Source organism: Lolium perenne, chromosome 2 (assembly GCF_019359855.2).
Source record: "Lolium perenne isolate Kyuss_39 chromosome 2, Kyuss_2.0, whole genome shotgun sequence".
In the NCBI taxonomy this organism is placed as follows: Eukaryota; Viridiplantae; Streptophyta; class Magnoliopsida; order Poales; family Poaceae; genus Lolium; species Lolium perenne.
The window spans coordinates 36,923,804-36,944,638 of NC_067245.2; the positions used below are offsets into that span (position 1 = coordinate 36,923,804).

At 43.4% G+C, this 20,835-nt stretch overlaps 1 protein-coding gene across 1 annotated transcript; it reads right to left on the reverse strand.

Moving 5' to 3' along the window:
* Positions 1 to 16,648: 16,648 nt before the first annotated feature.
* Positions 16,649 to 20,034, reverse strand: LOC127328369 (uncharacterized). The gene is made up of 5 exons (XM_051354974.1): positions 20,030 to 20,034; positions 19,871 to 19,925; positions 17,393 to 17,417; positions 17,096 to 17,220; positions 16,649 to 16,885 (listed from the first exon to the last, which is right to left on the reverse strand). The coding sequence occupies exons 1-5, from the start codon at positions 20,032 to 20,034 to the stop codon at positions 16,649 to 16,651; spliced, it is 447 nt and encodes a 148-aa protein (XP_051210934.1).
* Between the last annotated feature and the right edge of the window lie 801 nt (positions 20,035 to 20,835).

A 20,835-nucleotide genomic window follows, 5' to 3' on the forward strand; every position in this document is an offset into this window, starting at 1 on the left:
AAATACTTGACAATGAGAAGTAAAACAATTTAACACGGGTAGTACAACAACTTATTATAGGAAGTACAAGCAAACCAACAAAATCCTAACGTAGAAAAAACAAAATAATCCCGTCATACGCGAGGAAGTTCAAACACTAGACAATGAGAAGTAAAACCATTCGAGACGAGTAGTATAACCACTAATTGTAGGAAGTACAAGAAAACCGATAAAATCGAAATATAGAAAAAACAAAATAATCTAGTTATCCGGAGTGAAGGTCAAATACTTGTGGTTGAGAAGTACAACCATTTGGCGCGAGCAGTGCACCCACTTAATATTGGAAGTACTAGAAAACCAATGTAGAAAAAAACAAAATAATCTTGTTATCCATGGGGAAGTTCAACAACTTGACGTTGAGAAGTACAAGCATTTGACACGAGTAGTACACATGCTTAATATATGAAGTACAACAAAACCGAGAAAATCCAAATGTACAAAAAAAATCCGGTCATCCGCAAGGAAGTTCACAATCTAGACATAGATAAGTACAACCATTTAACACGAGAAATACAAGCATCTATTATAGGAAGTAAAGAAAACCAACAAAATCCAAATCTAGAAAAAAACAAAAAAAAAACCCGTCATCCGTGAGGAAGTTCAAATAGTTGATGCTGAGAAGTGCAACCATTCAACACGACCAGTACACCCGGTTAATATAGGAAGTACAAGAAAACCGACAAAATCCAAGTGTACAAAAAACAAAAATAATCCCGACATCCGCAAGGAAGTTCATATACTTGACAACGAGAAGCACAACCATTCGGCACGAGCAGTACACCCACTTAATATAGGAAGTACAAGAAACCCGACAAAGTCCAAATGTAGAAAAAGCAAAATAATCTCGTCATCTGCGAGGAAGTACGAGCAGTGATTCCGAGAAGTACAGGCGGAGACAACACGAAGTACAAGCACTAATTACATGAATTAAAAGTGTTCAAAGAAAATACTCCCACATAAGTTCACATATCAAAAAACAATAATAATCCCATCACCCGTAAAGAAGTTCATATACTTGACAATGAGAAGTACAACCATTCGACACGAGCAATACACCCACTTAATATAGGAAGTACAAGAAACCCGACAAAGTCCAAATGTAGAAAAAACAAAATAATCCCGTCATCTGCAAGGAAGTACGAGCAGTGATTCCAAGAAGTACAGGCGGAGACAACAGGAAGTACAAGAGGTAATTACATGAAGAAAATACACCCACATAAGTTCACATAGCAACATTGCGAAGTTCAAATATTAAGATCCGGGAAGTGCAAAATCTCTTAAATAGAATATAGGGACAATCTAAAATTATCATTTCAAAAAACACATGCTAGTTTTGGTAAAACACACTAGTATCAAAACATTTCCACGAAGTACAACCACGAAGGCCAAGAAGTACAAGGACATGTCCCAGAAAGTTCAGATGCGCGTGGTTGTGCTAAGCATTTTGTGTGGTCGTGGACCTCAAACAGACACCGTATGAGAAACTTATAGTCATTTTACCAAACACTTTCGTGAAACAGCGCCGAGAAGTACAACCGCACTTCCCTAGAAGTGCAAGTTCGTCTCGAGGGAAGTTCGGTGCTCTGTTTTTACGGGGCGGAAATCTATTGTCCAAATGTCATCGATTTGATCACCAACCACTTCAATCATTGTCACCAAAAGCTTTATATGGTAGAGTATATGTCTAATTTCATTACCTACAACATTTACAACAAATAAATGGATCTAGTCCATCAAATTCAAACCGTTATCCCACAAAATATACCGGAAACATGATTCTAAAACTTCTAAAATTAGTTTCAAACCATTCGGATTTGGCAAAATTGGTAGATACAAAAAAGATGCGCCATTTTAACACCTTTCCAACCGTATATCATTTGCATTGTTTAAATATACCACATGGAAATCGCGGGGAAAACCATTCGGTGCCCGTCACATAAAACGGGCGGACAGTAATTCGAGATATTCTCTTAAACTGTAAGGAATTAGAGAAAACAATTGGAATAAGAAAGTTGCGCCTAGTCCATAGCTTTCCAACGCCATATCATTTGCATCATTCCGACAAACGGTTGAAACAAATCATCCAAATTACTGTCCGCTCGTTTTTAAGTACGTCCGAATTTCGGTATTTTCAAAATTGTTCAAAAACTATGAGGATTTTGAAAAAACGTAAAACATGAAAAACTTGCGCAATTTCATTATCTATCCAATGGTATATCATTTGTACATTTTCAATAAGCGATTCGAAAATCAAACTAAAAGTTCATTTTCTGGCCATATAGAAGCGTTTTCGTATTTTCAAAATTAAATTTAAACCGTGCTGAATCTGCGAAAGTTGTGAACATGAAAAAGTTGCGGTTTTTCATTATCTATCCAACGGTATATCATTTGCATAGTTCCAACAAATTATTGAGAAAATCGTAGTATAATTAGTTGCTCTGAAGAAAATGAGAAGTTCAGGTAAGTTCTGACAGAAAGGTCAACCCTCTTATCCAGGAAGTTCAACCTTGTGTCCAGAGAAGTTCAAGTTGGTGCTCAGAATATTATTCTGCAACCGGTTGCAGGATAGTGCTGGTATATATATATATATATATATATATATATATATATATATATATATATATATATATATATATATATATATATAGAGCCCAACTATTCTCGAACCCCCTTAAGAGTGGTTCTAGAATAGCTATTCTAGAACCCCCCCCCAAACCAACTCGGCAAGCGAACCTCCCACCCCGCGCGCAACCCACCTCCCGCCCCGCGCGCTCCCACCTCCCCGCGCGCGTCGCCTCCCACCACCTGCCGCGCGCCCGCTGCCGCCGCCCACTCCGCTGCCGTGCGCGCCCCGGCGACCGCCGCCACACCACCTCGCCGCGCCCCGGCGACCGCCGCCCCCACCACTGCTGCGGCCCCCGGCGACCGCCGCCCCCACCACTCTGCTGCGCCCGGCGACCGCCGCCCCACCACTCGCGCGCCGCCCGGCGACCGCCGCCCCACCACCCGTCGCGCCGCCCGGCGACCGCCGCCCCACCATCTCGCAGCCGCGCAGCTTCCGCCGCCCGTCACCCGTAGCCGCGCACGACCTCCACCGCCCCACCACCTGCCACGCGCACAGCCCCCGCCGTCCCCACCAACTTTCGGAGGCGCCACTATCGCCTCAGTGGAGTCTACCTCCCGCCTCGCTCCCAGCTCCTCTCGGCGGCGCCCAACTGCACCGAGAGTACAAAAAATCTCTAGAGTACAAAAAATCAGGAAGTTCACATCTACAAGACTCGTAGTTCACATCTACTTTAACTTGGATGTTTCACATACACGAAATTTTTAAAATCATGAAATTCTCCAGATTTCAAAAAATCAGAAGTTCACATCCGCAAAGACTTGGAAGTTCACACTCGCAAAATTCAGAAGTTTAGAAATTTTTTCTAGAGTTCAAAAATGGGAAGTTCACATCCGCCTAAATTTAGATGTTCACTTTCGCAGATTGGTGAAGTTCACTTCACGAATTCAGAAGTTCGTAAGACTCGCCGCATAACTAAACATGAAAATCGAAAAGTTCACTTCGAACACAAAAATATAGAAGTTCACATTATTTTGGGAAGTTCACTTCGAACAAAAGACAAAACAACTCAGAAGTTCAATTCAAACATGTGGAAGTTCGCAATATTTTCAGAAGTTCACTTGCCACCACCGGAAAGTTCATTTACCTCCATACGGAAATTCACTCCCCGTATAGAAGTTCATATTTGAAATGGAAGTTCACTCTTACAATGTTGAGGTCCGTTTGGAAGTTCAGATGCAGAGAAGGGGAAGTTCAGATAGTGCAGATGCGACGGTAGTTCGCTATATTTTCTGAAGTTCACTTCAAACTAGACCAAAGTTTTGGAAGTTCGCCCTGTACAATATTGAAGTCCGTCGGGAAGTTCAGATTCAGGGGAGAAGAAGTTCACATCCACAGAAGTTCGCTATAATTTTATTACATGCCAGAAACTTTTCTACCGCGATCGGAAGTTCACTAACAGATATAAAGGAAGTTCACTTCTATATTCGAGCACCTCATACACTCTGTTTTTCTGGACGGAAATCATACGCATAGAAATCGTCCGTACAACCACCGATTGCGCAAATCGACCAACTCAACTTACAATTAGCACTAATATAACTCTAGTAATACTCCAACATACCGCAATGCCACACCTAATCAATATAGATGAGCCAATTTCGAAATGTTCTTGTGTCGGCGTTATCTTCACTTTTATGTATTTCTGAAATTAAACTAAAACCATTTAGAATTTGGAAAAACATTCAACATGAAAAAGATTCGCCTAATCAATATCTTTTCAACGCAATATCATTTGGAAAATTCCGATAAGTGGTTCGGAAATTAGCCCCAAAAAATAGTTCGAAAAACCGAGAAGTTCGAAAAACATAATCACGTATTTTCAAATCTGCTCTTAAACTGTAAAGAATTTAGAAAAGTGTTCTTCATGAAAAAGGTGCGCCTAATCAGCACCTTTCCAACGGCATATCATACGCATCATTCCGATAAACGGTTTGAAAACCGGAACCCTAAAACTGTACAAAAATAGAGAAATCCGCGAAAACGTTGTTTTGTATATTTCAAATTAGTTTTAATTAATTTAGAATTTGGGAAAACAATGAACACGAAAAAGTTGCGAAATTTCCGTGCGAATCCAACGGTATATTATACGCATCAATCCGATAAGCGGTTTGAAAATCATCATGAAAATACTGTCCGCACGAACATGCAATTCTGGTATTCCGTCGAGAAGTTCACTAGGAAAACATGCGGAAGTTCAGAAAGGGTTCAAGAATAGTTATTCTCGAACCGGTTCGAAAATAGCAGACCTATATATATATATATATATATATATATATATATATATATCGACGCGGATTTTCTAACTAGGAGGATAGCTACGCATGGGGCTAGCACCGTTGGATCCTTTCCATGTCACGTTATGATTAACAGCAACTTCACGGCCGGTCCTGACCAAAATTCTGTAGCTTTGCTCCGCTGGCACACAAGCAAGCAGTGGATTCAGTTTCAGCTCTGCACAAATGATGTCGTCACAGTACTTTGATGAGTACTGCTACAATACCACAACACCTCTTCTCTCTTTTCAATGTACGGTGCTTGCCCCATGCATGTGGCTACCCCCATGAAATTTTGCTTGATTATATTATCTCACATAGATAAAGTATAATCCTCGACGGGACACAAAAGAAATCTGTTAATCATCTCGTAAACTACCCATAAGCAGGCTGGTGGACAAGCACCAATTGCAGCCGTGCACAGGCAAAGAATAAAATTCGTTACACATGGATTTCAGATCCCATGTTCATTCAAAATAGAAGGCAAAGTTCGTCAAACATGGATTTCAGATCCCATGTTCATACTATCACCACAATGTCCCTTCAATAAAATCACACCAAGACTAACACAAGCTGGCAACCCAGAAAATCAGAACCAAACACAAACACAACTCACCATATTTTCTGTAAAATAAACTTCGATGATTTTTTTTTTCAATTGTACCAATGTAAACAAGTACCGATTGCAGGTGTGGACAGGCAAGAACATAAGATGACATTGAGGTCTAAAAAATCAGAAAGAATAAAAGATAGCGAGGTGGCCATCCAAAATTTGAGCAAAGTGGATAAATTCCAGTACAGACTGGTCATAGATCTTGAGCATCACTTTTACAACCTGATATCCCATTCCAGTGCAAAATGACAAATAGAGACAACAGGTAGATCTAATTCAGGGACATTTGTATCTGCAAATACAGCACGAATATTAAAAGGATCTAGAAAACTTGGAACGGGAATACAGCAGAATCCAGATTGAAGAAAAATCAGATCAAAAGAAAACCGTGCGGCGCTGAGCCTGTTTCTTATCTAGAAAAAAAGCAACCGTCCCATGGGAGCCTACCTCCAGCTCGTTGTGGCCGGCCAGGACAAATTTGACGAGCGGCGATCGACGAGGACGCAGGTGGCGGAGCTCGTGGCTCGCGGTAGGGCGGGGCGAGAATGGAGACGACGTGCAGAGCACGATAGACGGCGCGCGGTGCTCCAGGTCGTAGGCGCGCCTCCCCCGCACCTTGAGATCCCATGCTCGACCTCTGCCTCCGATTCAAACGCCGACGGCCACCTCTGCATCTGATTCAAAGTGCGCAGGGCGTGGGCAAGCCGAGACCCAGTTGGATCTTTGCCACGAACCAGTCCATGACACACAATAATCCCTGTACGAAAATTGTAGGCGAGAGGAGAGGGGCACCCGACCGGAAAAAAATCACATTGAAGAAAGCGGCAAGAAAAAATTAGAGGGAAAAGACCCTGCCTAGCCAGTCCCTTTGAGGAAAACGAATAGGAGGCTGCGACGACAATGGTTCCCCACATGGAAACGCTCGGTCGGCTAAGGTTGGGGATAGGGGGAAGCAATCGCTGGGAGGAAGAAGTGCTTCAGATCCCGATCTTGCAACACTGTTGTCGGTGAGACGTATCTGGGCATCCTAGGTGGACAACGAAGGACGGCGCAGGGAGCAGGAGAGAGAAGAAATATGGACAACGAAGGCCGGAGCAGGGAGCAGGAGTTTTCCACAGGGAGAAGACCTGCGTGAGGGGCTGCCCGACGGTTTGTGCGCATGGAAGTGACCCGGGCGGTGCTCGCGCGGGGGAACGGGGACGTCGGTGGCCGGCGAGATCTAGAGGAGCTCTGGAGGGTGTGGGATTTGGGAAAAAAATCGGGACAATGAGAGAAAAATCGGGGACGCACGGGAGCGGAGATATGGAGGAAATGGGGCAGGGCCACCGAGCTGCGAATGGAGTGGGCTAGGCGGCCACGCCATGGAAGGAGCGGGGCTAACCGGCGGCGGTGGAGGGAGATGAGGCGGGCGGAGGGACTCCATGACCCAGAGATCTGGGCGGTAGCTGGCCGGGGATGAGGGCAGCTAGGGTGCGAAATTGACGAATGGGGGCGGTGCCCAATGGAGGTCACCGGGGCCAGAGCTAGGAGGAAGCGGAAGGGCGGGCAACCTTGGCTGGTTGTGGAGGAAGCCAGGCCAGGGAGAAGTGGTTGAGAGAGATGACCGTACTGGGTGGTTTCAGCCTTCAGGTGGAGCGTGTGGGGTGGTATTGTTTCAGGAAAGAGGGTGGAAACCGTGGCTAACGGCGTTAACTGGATGTGCGGTGGAAATTGCTCTATAGTATGATCCAGTGGCTCGGGGAGTGTGCACAGCTATGCACCAAGGCATGTGGCTATTTTCCATATATATATATATATATATAGCCCAACTATTCTCGAACCCCCTTAAGAGGGGTTCTAGAATAGGTATTCTCGAACCTGGCTCCTTACCGAACCAACTGCCACAACGGAAAACCACCGACCCGCACACCCCGCGAATCCTCCTCCTTGTGAACTCCCCCACCTTCTTCCCTTAAAAAAAAACTCACACACCTTCATCCCTATCGGCAGGAAGCCAGGAACCTGGCCGCCCATCCCCAACTCCCCTAACCTTCTTCCCCTGCGGCGGCGGCGCCGAATCCCCGCCCGACCTTCTTCCCGGCGGCGGCGCCGAATCCCGCCTGACCTTCTTCCCGGCGGCAGGCTGCACGCCCCAATCCACCGCCGGAGCGCGATTGACTTCGCCGCACGGAGCAGAGCCAACCATGCCGCCGCACGATCGCAGCCGCCGAACATGGCGAGGGCTCCGCCGCTGCTGCCGCGCGCGCCGCTGCTCCGGCGGCTCCTCCTGGCTGCCGCGCTCGCCGCATCCTGCTCCTACTTCCTCCTCGTCCTCCAGGCGCAGGCCTCCGTGCCGCCGCGCTACGACGGCTTCGCCTACGGCGGCGCGGCCACATGGAAGGACATCGTCCTCGTCGAGACCTTCCTCGACCCGCTCTGCCCCGACAGCCGCGACGGGTGGCTCCCGCTCAAGCTCGCCGTCGAGCGATACTCCCCGCGGGTCTCACTCATCGTCCACCCCTTCCTGCTCCCGTAAGATCACGCTGCACCTTAATCCGTCTCTTCCCCTCTCCTCCAACTTATCTGTTTCAGTTATCTGCGTTCCAGGGTCTCGGGATCCTATCAGTATCAGTATCACTCGTAGTCCTAAGTAAATTAGCGTTTTTCGGAGCAGTCTTCCACTGTAAAACTAATCATATTAATGATAACTTATGCAACAATGCACTAGAGCTTCAGATGCATACAACTATAACACCTTCCTGATACATATAAACATCCTATACTGAGGCGCCTGTGCCATGGGATCGGCCCGCCCGCCTGTGCCCCTCCCCTGGTCGTAGCGCCATGTCCGGGACTGAGCGGACCGCGGCGCTGCAGGCTTAGGCGTCGCACCTGGTGGACCTCCCAACGCGCCGGCCATGGACTCGTCGGCGAGCCTCCTCTGATCGTGTGATGGCCCCTTGTCTGTCATGCGTTGACTGCTCGCTCCTACTTCAGCGTCCAGCGCGCCCTCACTGGCCTTCCAGACGAGCGCCGCTGAACTCCGCAACGGCAGCAAAAAGAAACCACCGACGAGTGCCCCTGTACTACTCACTACTGAACTTCGCTGCCGGTTGGCTCCAAGACGAGATGCTGAACGGGAGTGAATTCCTGTGACCTGGTTCCCCCAAAAATGTGAGTACAGGAAGTTCATATTTCACTATCTTAGTGCAGGAGTTCATTTCTCTTTCTTTTCCTCCAAAAGTTCAGTACGTTAATGTGAGAGCTGCTAGTGGTGTACTGCTGCTGACTGCGAACTAGTGCTTCAGTGGCTATTCCCGGTTCAAATGCATTCCTGGCAAGTTCCGGTCACTCGGCAAGGTGTACAAAGCAGAGTGGAAAACTTGTTTATATTTTATTTGCTGCTTAAATTTTCAGTTAGTTCCAACCTGTAGAGGTGCACCGTTACCTTGTCGATGAAAATGCCACTTTAAACAATGCTATTCCATCTGAAAATTTCAATTGGGTCCAAGTACTTGTTCATTTTAGGCAGCTTTCTCTTCCAGAGCAGTTCACTTTTTTAGGATCTGGATGTTTGAATCCATCTGAGGAAGACATTCAATTTTTTACAAGCCGTACACTTTCCATCTGAAAGTGCAAGAATTTTACTTTTCTGTTAAGACAGTGGCAGTTCACTATTCCTTGTCACAAAGTTCACTTTTAAAATCCCAGAAAGTTTAACTTTTTTGTTGGATAGTACAAGTATTTAGAATTTTGCTGTATTAAAATTTGTTTCAATACTCATGAACATACTATATCCAATGTTAGCTAGAGCCGTGTGTTGAATAGAGGGTGAATGGGATTTGTTATTTGGTTAACACTTCTGAGACACAAAACATCAAACAGACTACCCCTCTTCTGAACTTTGGTTAGCACAGAAGTGCACCTCGTCTCACACAGAAAAAACACTTTTGTCTAAGGTTTTATCCACTTTTGCTGGAATATATATTTTTTGAGAAAGCTCGCTGAAACTCAACTGGAAGTTTGCTTCAGCCACGCGGGAGGTTCATTTTTCTTGCAGTTCACTCGAAAAAAGAAATACAAATAACCAAAAAACGGTTTCAAATCATGAGATTCTGGAAGTTTGGTTTCTTCTTTTTAAATAAAGTGTGGTTTGAAAATTTGTCGAGAAGTGCACTACATCGGTCGTTGAAGTTCATTTTTTAGGAGTTTATTTGTTTGGAAAGTTAACTTGTGTTTCAAAAAAATCTGTTGATCTTGGCGTGTGCACTTTGTTAGTCACTGATAATCCATTTCCTTTTACATGTGAGTTCACTTTATTAGACGAATTTGGGTAGTACTCTTTGTGTATTTTGGTGAATTCTAAAACTTTTATTTCAGGGAAGTTCAATTTATAAATATGTGAGCTTCATTTTTTATGGAAAACATACTTTGGAAGTTCACCTCAACTTCTTTCAGAAGCTCAATTGGTTCAAATGCCCACTGCTGGAGTCCAGCGGAGCCTACGCCAGGCCTCCTCGCCGCAGTGATGCTCCTCGCCGCTACCAGGGGACTTGGTAGCCTGGGCGCCTGGCCCTCCCGAGCTCCGCTGGCAGCCGCAGCCACACCTACACATGTAGTACAAGGGGCAACATGGGGGAGTTCGCTTCTGTTTTCCCCTATTTTTATTTCGTACAGCTAGGGTGTTTAATAAGTTCACTTCTTCTAATCCGTGAAGCTCACTTATCCTAATCTGTGAAGCTCACTTCTCTTAATTCGTGTAGTTCACTTCTGAGATTTATTCAGAGGATAACAAGATCCATCTTGAGGCAACGATGCTGTTCCGCAAGCTGCTCTCTCTTTGTATTAACCTTTTCAGATCATGTGCAGATTTCTATGGTGTGCTGAAAATCAAATATATCATGTGAACAATTATCATAATGGCATGATTTGTTTCTGGTTCTGTTGCCCTTAAAGGTGTTCAGCTGTGGGAGCCCATTGGTTGCCGCGGCGGGAGTTCACGAGTAGGATAAGAAACGGTACGTTTCTATGTTCTTTGTGATGTTTTTTACAGCCAATTATTATTTTGTTGGCACATATTATTATTGTTAACCTTTGGCAATACTTGCATCCCGCGGATCCCTTGGTGTGAACGTGTCAGCATCATATATACCAGGGAAGTGCACTCGATACATCCAGGCAGTTCACTTATTGCAAATTTAGATAATGACTGTTCTGCCTATTTAGAAATCATGCGCGTCAGTTCAGAGAGTTAGTGCAAGAGATTCAGATATTAAAACTGTTGTTGGTGTTGCACTATATTTCTTAACTGCTGCCTTGTGTGAATTTTCACATAAATATTGTTTGCTAGCTTTGTATTTAAGCAAATGTTAGATGATTGCATCACATAAAAACAATTTCACCAAGTTCACATATGAAATTTACTCATTATTGTTTGGAAATTTATTGTTTCATAGACTATGAAGTTCGATTTTATTTAAAATGCAAGTTTGCTTGTCCAACCTAAGTATGGACTAGTATAGTTCACATTATTCAAAAAAGAGAAATTCGTCTTTATTATCAGGAAGTTTATTTTGTATACCTTTTTAGTTAAAACCACAAACAGGAAAGAAATAAAAAGTATAGCTCGCCTTCGTATTTGTATTTTCTTTCTTGGAAGTGCATTATTTGCATTCGGGAAGTGCAGATTGATCAATTTGATATTTCTATTCAATATTCATGATAGTTAATTTTCATTTCTGGAAGTTCACACTTCATTCCGTAGCAGATCAGTGTAAGTCTCCTTGGGGCTGACCAAGCATCTGGCTGCCGCATTGGGGTTCAAATATAATCGAACCATCTTCATTTAAGTATGTATGTTTTAATGTGTTTCTGACTATATAAAAAGGTAGAAGTTCAGTTTGTTTACAAAAGAAAGTTTACGTTTCATTTTGTAGAAGCTCACTACCTTTTGCGGTGATTTCTTTCTGCTGGTGAAAGCTTCACCTTAAGTTCACTGTCAGCCCATCTACAAAAATTATCATCTCCATTTATATTCACATATAATCTATGTTTTTTCTTCTCGAGTAGTGGTCAGAATCATATTACTAGCAAAAATCATAGTGCTCATGCTTGATTAACTTTCATTAAGTTTGCACCCTCGACGTTGTGCTGCTTCCTTCCCCTGTTGCGCGACCGGCTTGCGCAGGGGACACCCGAGTCTCTGGCCAATGGCGCTAGCTCCTGCATTTTCTGAACTCCGACGGAGCATAGTCAGGGAGTCCTCAATGAACTATTGAGGAGTCCACTCGCGTTTCCTTGATCTCCACTTCGAGCGTCAGGTTTGAAATCCTTTAGCTCAGTTGCAGAACCATACGTCCTGGTGCTATGGTCGCGCAGCCATGAAACTTCACGGAGCGCCTCCAGGGGGTTCACTGGTTGCTGCCGTGGGTGTTCACTGGTAATCGAGCGGGCTTGCTATACTTTCTTATTTAGAAATGGAAGTTCACTTATTAGGCATCCGCAGTTCACCTCGAAAGCATCAAATAGTTCATTTCGTTGTTTTGTTGGCAAACTAGTAGCTGAAATACACGTATGTGTTGTTGATAGAGGAGACAAAAATAGAAGTTCAGTTTTCACATAGCAAAATCCACCTCTATTTTTTTTGGGAGTTCGTTTCTTTAGGTGGTTTGTTGATCTCTCCTCTGTTTCACTTTTATTTCCTGCTGCATTTTTTAAGATTCGACAAATTATTTAAAAGGTGTGAAAAAAGTAGTTCACAATATTTAAAATCCGAAGTTCATTTTATATTTTCTGGGAGTTTGTCGGTTTCAGTTCAAAAGCAAACAACTAAATTCTACGCTCACCATGGAATTTGAGAAAGTGATGTACAAAAAATTTGTGGAATTTTCATATTTTGAGAATATCATTTCTTGCATCCGAGAATTGCAGGCTGTCGTTGTTTATGGTCGTGTTAGATTTTTTTATCTTATGTGTTGGGATTAGTAGCATCCTGTTTAGCGAAGTTCGGATAGTTCGCAACACACGAAAATAATTTCTGAAGTTCACTTTCCGATTTCAAGAAGTTCATTCCTCGTATATGTGAAGTGGAGGTTCATCATCTTCACTACTGCATCCAAGCATTGGATTCATCTTCATTCTTTCCAATGCTGCGCATAGTGCTGCTGCCTGATGCATACCTTGCGCATACACTAATTGGTGACGTTCACTTCTCCTAATTGGTGAAGTTCACATCTCCTGACACTTCAATTTAGATAATCCTGGTAGGTGGATTATTCTTTTATTTCTAATCCAAGTTTCGTTCTGTGCCTCCTCTAAACCCGACCAGCGCGGAGACCTCGTTTTGCAGAGATGCTGCTAGGGGTAAAGCACCAGGTTCTGCAGTGTAGTTCTACCGTTGTTACGGAGTCCAGTTCAGTTTTACCTTCACTGAAGTTCTGTTTATCCTCATGCGGGGAATTCACTTGTCATACTTCAGTTTATTCATAAGAGAGGTTGTCTGGCGTGAGGATTTTACTTTATTTTGTATAAAAAAGTTAAAATCAGAAGTTCATAGTATAAAACTTAGACCAAACTAGTTTTAGTCTTACTTGCTAGTCAATTTTACAAAACAGTAGTTTGTTGTGTATGATAATAGAAGTACGAAGTACACTGCATATATGAAGAGTAATTAGAATTTTGATCGCACTGCACTTGATTGTTCTCTGGCAGCTTGCTAAGTCGACCCAGGAAGTCCAACCAGCATCGTCCCGAGATTCCACAACTTCAACTAAGGCAGCTGAGCGTCTCATGCCCAGGTCAGCTTGCTACTCCTGGTGCTGATCAATATGAACTGTGGTTGCTACTTTGGTTTTCTTCTGCACATATACTTCTAGGAGTAAATTGAGTTGCTTCTGCACATAATAGTTGTACAGTGCACATAATAGCTCCGTGTTATCCGGCGAACAATGCCATCTCAGGTTCGTTTACTCATGCATGTGAGTTCATTTTCTCCCCAAGTTCATTTTATTACTGGAGTTCACTTTCTCTATTGAAGTTCAGCTTTATATTTTCATGAAGTCCAGTTTATCCGCGTATAAGTTAAAGGTTTATTGACCACTGGTATTGGTATTAGCTCTGACTGAAAATAATTCAAAATAGAAGTTCGCATGATTATTTAAAGCAGTTCACTAATTCGACTTGGACAGCTCACTTAGCGAAAAAAAACATTGCACTTTATTCGATGTGAATGGTAGTGTTGATCTGTTGGCGATTTTATTCTGGCGACTTGCGCTACGCCTGCAATAATTTCACTCTTTGATTTTGCTACTAAGTGCACTTCACCTTTTATTCAAGTTCCCTTTTGGCTCCCAATTTCTTTTTGTTCTATAATGCCTAAGTGAGATCTGGTACCAGCCTGATATTATCTAGTTTGGAATATATGAAATGCCATATCCATTTTCTCTTATAATAGCAAATATTTGGTTTACGAGCATATATTTTTGTACAGTGGTAATCAACCTGATGTTCTTCTTTTCCTATTGCAGTTTCATGTGCGATGGTGATAGTTTACGATAAGATAGGTGTCCATTGTCCTGCGAGCTCGCTGCTGCTGCATCAATGTAGCATAGTACAAGCTCGAACAAGTCCAATCCGCCCTGCCTTCGGCGCTCAGGACTTCACCTTTTACAACACATCTGTGCCTTGTGGGAGCATGCGTTGCTCTCGGCGTGCCGGAGCTGTGAAGTTCGGGAGGGCAGATTTTTATAAGTCCACTTTTGAAGAAGTTTGTCGAAAGTTTTCTCTAGAAGCTAAATTTTGTGTGTGCTGAAAATTCATTTTGTTCTGAATGGCACGGTGCAAGTTTGAACTCCAATTTCATTTGATTGGAAGTTCCAATTCTACCAGCGGGAAGACTACTCTTTTGTCGGTTCACAAATTTGATTTCCCGCAGTACACGATCATACCATAATTTTTGTGGTAGGCTTGTTTATTTTGGATAGCTCATCCGTTTGGTCATAGTGCACTTGTTTATTTACTTTCATGTGAAAACCAATTTTTGGTTGGAAGTTCAGTTTTACTATCAGGAGAGTTCACTTTAATTGTTAAAAGTTCAAATGGTCTATTGGAGACTATACACATATTTGGCAGAAGTAATTCAATTCACCCACAAAGGTCAAAAGAAGCTCACTGTTTTCAATCCTGGAAGTCCGTATCTCGGAAATAGTTGATGTTTCATTGTCCTGAAGTTCAGTTTTGTATAAAAATAATAGAGAAGTTCACCGTTTAGTTTTGTATAAACATAAAATATAAGTTCACCTTATGAACATTACAAGTTCAGTGCATTCAACATTGAAGTGCGCTCTAAAAACTGTGGATTTTGAGAAAAGATAGAGTTTTGTATATTTGAATATGCCCTGTTTTCGCCTAGCTTCAGAAGTTTGTTCAGTGCCTACAATCTCAAAAGTCCCCTTCAAAATACTATGCAAAAAACCAAGTTAAAAGAAACGTAGATTCTTATATCATAATTCGCGACAGGAAGTTCACTACCAATTACTCTGAAGTTCACGTGTATGTAGGAGGCAGTTCACATAACCTATTTTTCACGGGCGGAAATCCTACTTATTAAATTCAGCCATACGAGCTCCGATTGACGAAATCGATCCTCTCCTTGAGTAGTTGACACCAATACGAGCCTAATTTCACTCCAACATATTAGCTCCCCTTACCTGACTACGGAAGGAGCGTTAATTTCGAACCGTTTGTGTGCCGGCAGCCATCACAATTTTTAGTATATGTAAAATTAATTTCAAACCGTAAATAATTTGGAAAAGTGTACACAACAAAAAAATTCGCATTTTCCACACGTTTCTGATGGTATATCATACACGTGAATCCAATTTCCGGTTTGGAAACAACACCCAAAAACAGTACGAAATTGGAGAAGTTCGCGAGAACAGATTTGAGTATTTCTAAAACTGCTCTTAAACCGAGAAAATTTTGGGAAAACAATATGAACAAAAAACATGCGCATTTTTCATACCTTTTAGACGGTATATCGCATGCATGAATCCGACAAACTGTTCGGAAATGACAGCCAAAATACTATACGAAAACTTTGAATTCCGCGAAATAGAGTTTAGTATATTTGAAATTACTTTTATACCGTTACGAATTCGGGAAAAATTTCTTAACGAAAAAGTTGCGAAATTTCCATAGCTTTCCAACGGTATATCATATGCATCATTCCGATAAATACTTAGAATATCAGCCTCAAAACATTGTCCGCCAAAACATGGAATTTTAGTGTTCCGTCAAGAAGTTGACATGCAAATAAGTGGGAAGTTCAGAAAGGGTTCGAGAATAGCTATTCTCGAACCGGTTCGAGAATAGCAGACCTATATATATATGTAATATAATGGTTTCCTATATATATGTATGCATTATAACGTGTTTCGAATGGAGGCAGAGTCTGCCGCAGCAGCGTTTTAGTGTAAATTTCCTGTCGCGGCAGAGTCTGCCGCGGCAGCATTTTAGTGCAATTCCCTGCCGTGGCAGAGTCTGAAGGGCACCAAAACCCTGCCGTGGCATAACCCTTTTGCACCGGTTCGTATTACGAACCGGTGCTAAAGGTCCCCCGCCGGACGCTCCACAGCGGGCCACGTGGTGCCCCCTTTAGCACCGGTTCGTAACTGAACCGGTGCAAGGGGGGGGGGGGGGGGGGGGCTTTTGCACCGGATTGTTTGCACCGGTTCACAATCCGGTGCATATGGCCAATATGAACCGGTGCAAAAGGCCATGTTTCTACTAGTGTATGTTTTGCTGCTGTGATTTGATATTATGTTTTGCTGTTGTGATTTGATGTTCTCCATATGAGCTAATACAAACTCTGGTTCTTTTGTTTGTGAACTAATAATGCACGTGACAATTCAGTTCGTGCTATAGTTCTGAATATGATCTTCCCACCTAGCTACACTATTACAGACATTGGTAGTGCGTGTTCTTCCTACCGATGACATCCGCATCGTTCGTTCAGCTCTTAGCACATCAGGATCGATGCCTCGGTCAGATATCAACCTACATACATACTACGAGGCTATGGCTTCAGATTCCAGCTCCCGTCCGAGTCATGAGGTTCGGCTACAAGTTGGGCATGACCGACTCCTCGTGCTCGGGCCGGTGGAGGTTGTGCAGGATGTAGAGCGACGCCGAGGAGAGAAAGATGCAGACCGAGTAGCTGAGCAGATCCAGCCCCGTCGTGATCTTCACCATCTTGCTCCTCTCGAACATTTTCACCAGCAGGATCATGACGATGACGTGCCCCACTTTCGTCTTGAGCTCGTCCAGGTGGGTGATCTTCATCCACTTGGGTCTCTCCTGCAACAGTAACACATGAACAGTTCAGCTCCCTGACATGCTTGGAGAGTTGCATGTTTCATCATTATCAGAAGAAGAGAATCACAGGGTCAGATCATAAGGCACGAGGAGAGCGAGTGTTTAGTCTGAATGTTAGTAGTCATAAGTTTAGTCTGAAACTCTAAGCTAAGCATCTGAACTTGTTGGATGGTTGGCTGGGATCCTTATTACATTTAGAACCAGCATTCCAAAGAGTGACGATCCAGCCCGATCATATCCGGAAGGTAAATCGTTAGACGCGTTGCTGATGAACAGCCCGTACAAACCCATGCCAAATGTGCCAGCAAGATACACATCTGCACGCAGGAGCATGTGAATTTTTTTAGTGAGTAACAATTTTACCTTTGTGCCAGCAAGATACACACACGCAGGAGCACGTGAATTTTTTTAGTGAGTAACAATTATTCAACTATACTAGTACATCATATTAGTCAGTGGATCAATTAGCTAGCAGAATGTCTCACTCACCAGGGCGGAGCCCATTAGGCTGACCCTGATACACATGCATCAGAGTAAAAAAAAAGTTACATTCTACTTATCATAAGAATTGGACTGGGCAATTCCTATACATCGACCAGGTCGGTGGTTACCGCGCGCCGCACACCCTCCGCGCTCGGTATGGGCCGGCCTGGTTGGCCCGTTTGCGTTTATTTTCGTTTTCTGTTTCTTTTTCGTTTTTTCTTTTCTTTTCTTTTCCTTTATTGAGCTAAAAAATCGTTCATATTGAAAAAATCAGGAAATGTTCAAATTTCAAAATTGTTTAGATTTAAAAACTGTTCAAAATTTAAAATGGTTTAAATTTGAAACTATTTAATTAAAAAATGTTCAAATTTAAAAACTGTTCATTTTTAGAAAACTGTTCAAATTTTTGCGGAATAATTTTTCTCAAGAAATTCTTTTAAAAGTTTTAGATTTAAAAAACCAAAATATAAACAGAAAAAAACAGAAAAGAAGAAAGAAAAAAGGAAAAAAAACTGACCGCGATGGGCCGCGGCCCACTGAGCCACCCGGATCGTGGGTGCTGTGCGGTGTGTTGCACCCACCTATCAGGGGAGTGCCTATGCTCCACCTTTAGCAAGAGCGATGGTACGCTCCGCCTGAACAGATTCTTCCTGGGCCGCTCCAAATGCGGCCCAACAAAAGGTATTGCTTCTTTCTCTTTTTTCTCCTTTCAGTTTATATTAAAAAAATCATTTCAAAAAATATTTAAATCTAAAAATAATTGGATTACAAAATGTTCAGATTTACCAAATACCTGGATCAAAAAAAGTTTAAATCTCACAATTCTAAATTAAAAATGTTCAAATTGGAAAATTGTTTAGATTAAATGTTCGAATCTAAAAAAGTTCAAAATTTAAAAAGTTCAAATTAAAAATGTTCCTATTAAAAAATGTTCGAATATGAAAAAGTTCGAATTTGAAAAATTTCAAAGTAAAAAATGTTCAAATCAAAAAATGTTCAGATTAAAAAATATTCGAATCTGATAATTTTCGAATTTAGAGAAAGTTCAAAAATCGAAAAAAGTTCTAATTTTGAAAAGTACATATAAACCGACCGAAAAAATAAAGAAAAATCGCTGAGAAACCAACACACAAACAGCCACTTGACAGCCAAAAAACTGAGAAAACCGCAGGAAAAAATCGTCACTGGCAGAAACTCGGTAGTAATGGGCCGGCCCAAAAACATCGCACCCTGAGCGGAGCCCCAGATATATCCCGCTATAAGCGGAGAATAGGATTCGCGACCGATCAGGTCGGTGTAGTTGGACTGTGCATCAGGGTCAGATGGGCCTTGTGCATCAGGGACGGTGGGCTGCCGAACGGCTGCGCGCGGAAGCCTCGCCTCGTACGCGGAGTGGCGGATCACGAAGCGCCCGACCACAGACCTACCTACCCTCGGCCTCGTACGCGGAGCGAGGCGCTGGATGCCTTATCGAATCGCCATCATCAGGAACAGAAACGATGTCTCTCACGGCGCCGCTGTCCGATAAAGATATCGAGGAGGCATTGTTTCAGATGGGTCCTACGAAGGCCCCCGGCCCAGATGGACTACCGGCCTTATGCTATCAACGACACTGGTCGTTCTTGAAGAGCTATGTCTGCGGCGCGGTGCGGGATTTTATTGATGGAAAGGATTGCCCAGATGATTTCAATGCTTCTATCCTAGTTCTGATACCGAAGGTGAACGACCCTGAGTCCCTAACACAGTTTCGTCCAATTAGTTTGTGCAACGTCTTGTACAAGATTGCGGCTAAGGAGGAGGCAAATCGGCTCAAGAAAATCCTTCCAATCTTAATCTCTAAGGAGCAAAGCGCCTTTGTCCCGGGTCGACTCATTACTGATAATGTTTTCATTGCCCTTGAGTGTGTACACGCAATCAGGACTAGGAGGAGGAAGAAACCACTATGTGCCGTGAAGCTAGATATGATGAAAGCCTATGATAGAGTTAAATGGACTTTTCTGGAACAAATGATGTTCAAGATGGGTTTTGCTCAAGCATGGGTTGACATGATCATGCGATGTGTTAGCTCGGTGAGATTCTCTGTCAAGTTAAATGGAGGGGTGTCTGATTCTTTCACTCCTTCGAGGGGTTTACGCCAGGGCGATCCGTTGTCACCCTATCTTTTTCTCCTTTGTGTTGAGGGTTTCTCGGCTCTGCTTCGCCAAGCACAACAAGAGAAACAACTGGCTGGAGTTGGCTTTGGGACAAACGGACCTAATATTACCCACCTTTTATTTGCTGATGATAGCGTTGTTTTCTTGGAAGAAAATGCGGATAATTTGCTGGCTTTGAAGAATGTCTTGCTGAAGTACGAAAGCTGCTCCGGGCAACCGTGTGAATATGCATAAATCTTCAATTTTCTTTGGGAAAGGATGCAGGGAGGAAACAAAGGATGAGCTGAAAAATATTATTGGTATTGACTGTGAGGCTTTGTCTGAAAAGTACCTTGGCCTTCCAACACAGGTTGGCAAATCCAAGGATGGTGCCTTCGGTCATCTGCCTGAACGGAAATGGTCTAAGATTAACGGTTGGAAGGGGCAGGGTCTGTCAAAGAAGGGGAAGGAAATCTTAGTTAAATCAGTTTTATAATCAGTTGCTACGTACCCCATGGGCTGCTTCCAACTGTCCAAGTCCATGTGCACCAAGCTACAAACTATTGACTCTCGCTTCTGGTGGGGAGGGAAAGATGGACAGAGGAAGGTACACTGGGTTGGCTGGGATAAGATGTGTGTTCCAAAAGGCAAGGGTGGTATGGGTTTCAGGAACTATGTCGCCTTCAACTAAGCGTTACTTGCTAAACAGGCTTGGAGGATGGCCACTAATCCACGATCCCTGTGTGCCCGGGTGCTTCAGGCGAGGTACTTTAAAGAGGGACAGTTTCTAGATGCAAAACGCCCTAAGAATGCTTCATATACATGGAAAAGCATACTGTTTGGTAGGGATTTGCTGAGCGAAGGCCTGATATGGAGGGTAGGTAATGGAAGGAATATTTCGGTGTGTGATGATAATTGGATTCCTCGACCAAGCATCCAACATCCTTTGGGATTCCTACCGGAAGCTACCGCGGAGAGGGTGGAGGATCTTCTCCTGCCGGATGGGCGGGGGTGGAATGAGCAAAAGTTAAGAGCTACGTTTTATGAAGCGGATGTCAGCGATATTCTGAAAATTCATGTCAGAAGGGCTGGAACTGAAGACTATATTGCATGGAACTACACCAAGAACGGGATTTTTAGTGTTCGCTCGGCCTACCACTTAAAGATGCAGCTCAACCAACTTCGTGCGGGGAGGCCAAGCGCTTCTTTGTCTAGTGGTGAACATCAGGGATGGTTGGCTCTCTGGTCTGCAGACGTCCCGGGCAAGGTTAAGGTGCACTGTTGGCGCCTGGCCAGGAATGGGTTGGCTGTGGGGCA

Coding starts and splice junctions, on each gene's coding strand:
- LOC127328369 (XM_051354974.1), bottom strand. Junction 17,221..17,392: donor GCCTAATGGGCTCCGCCCTG/GTGAGTGAGACA, acceptor TCCTGCGTGCAG/ATGTGTATCTTGCTGGCACA. Junction 16,886..17,095: donor TTGGAATGCTGGTTCTAAAT/GTAATAAGGATC, acceptor TTACTGTTGCAG/GAGAGACCCAAGTGGATGAA.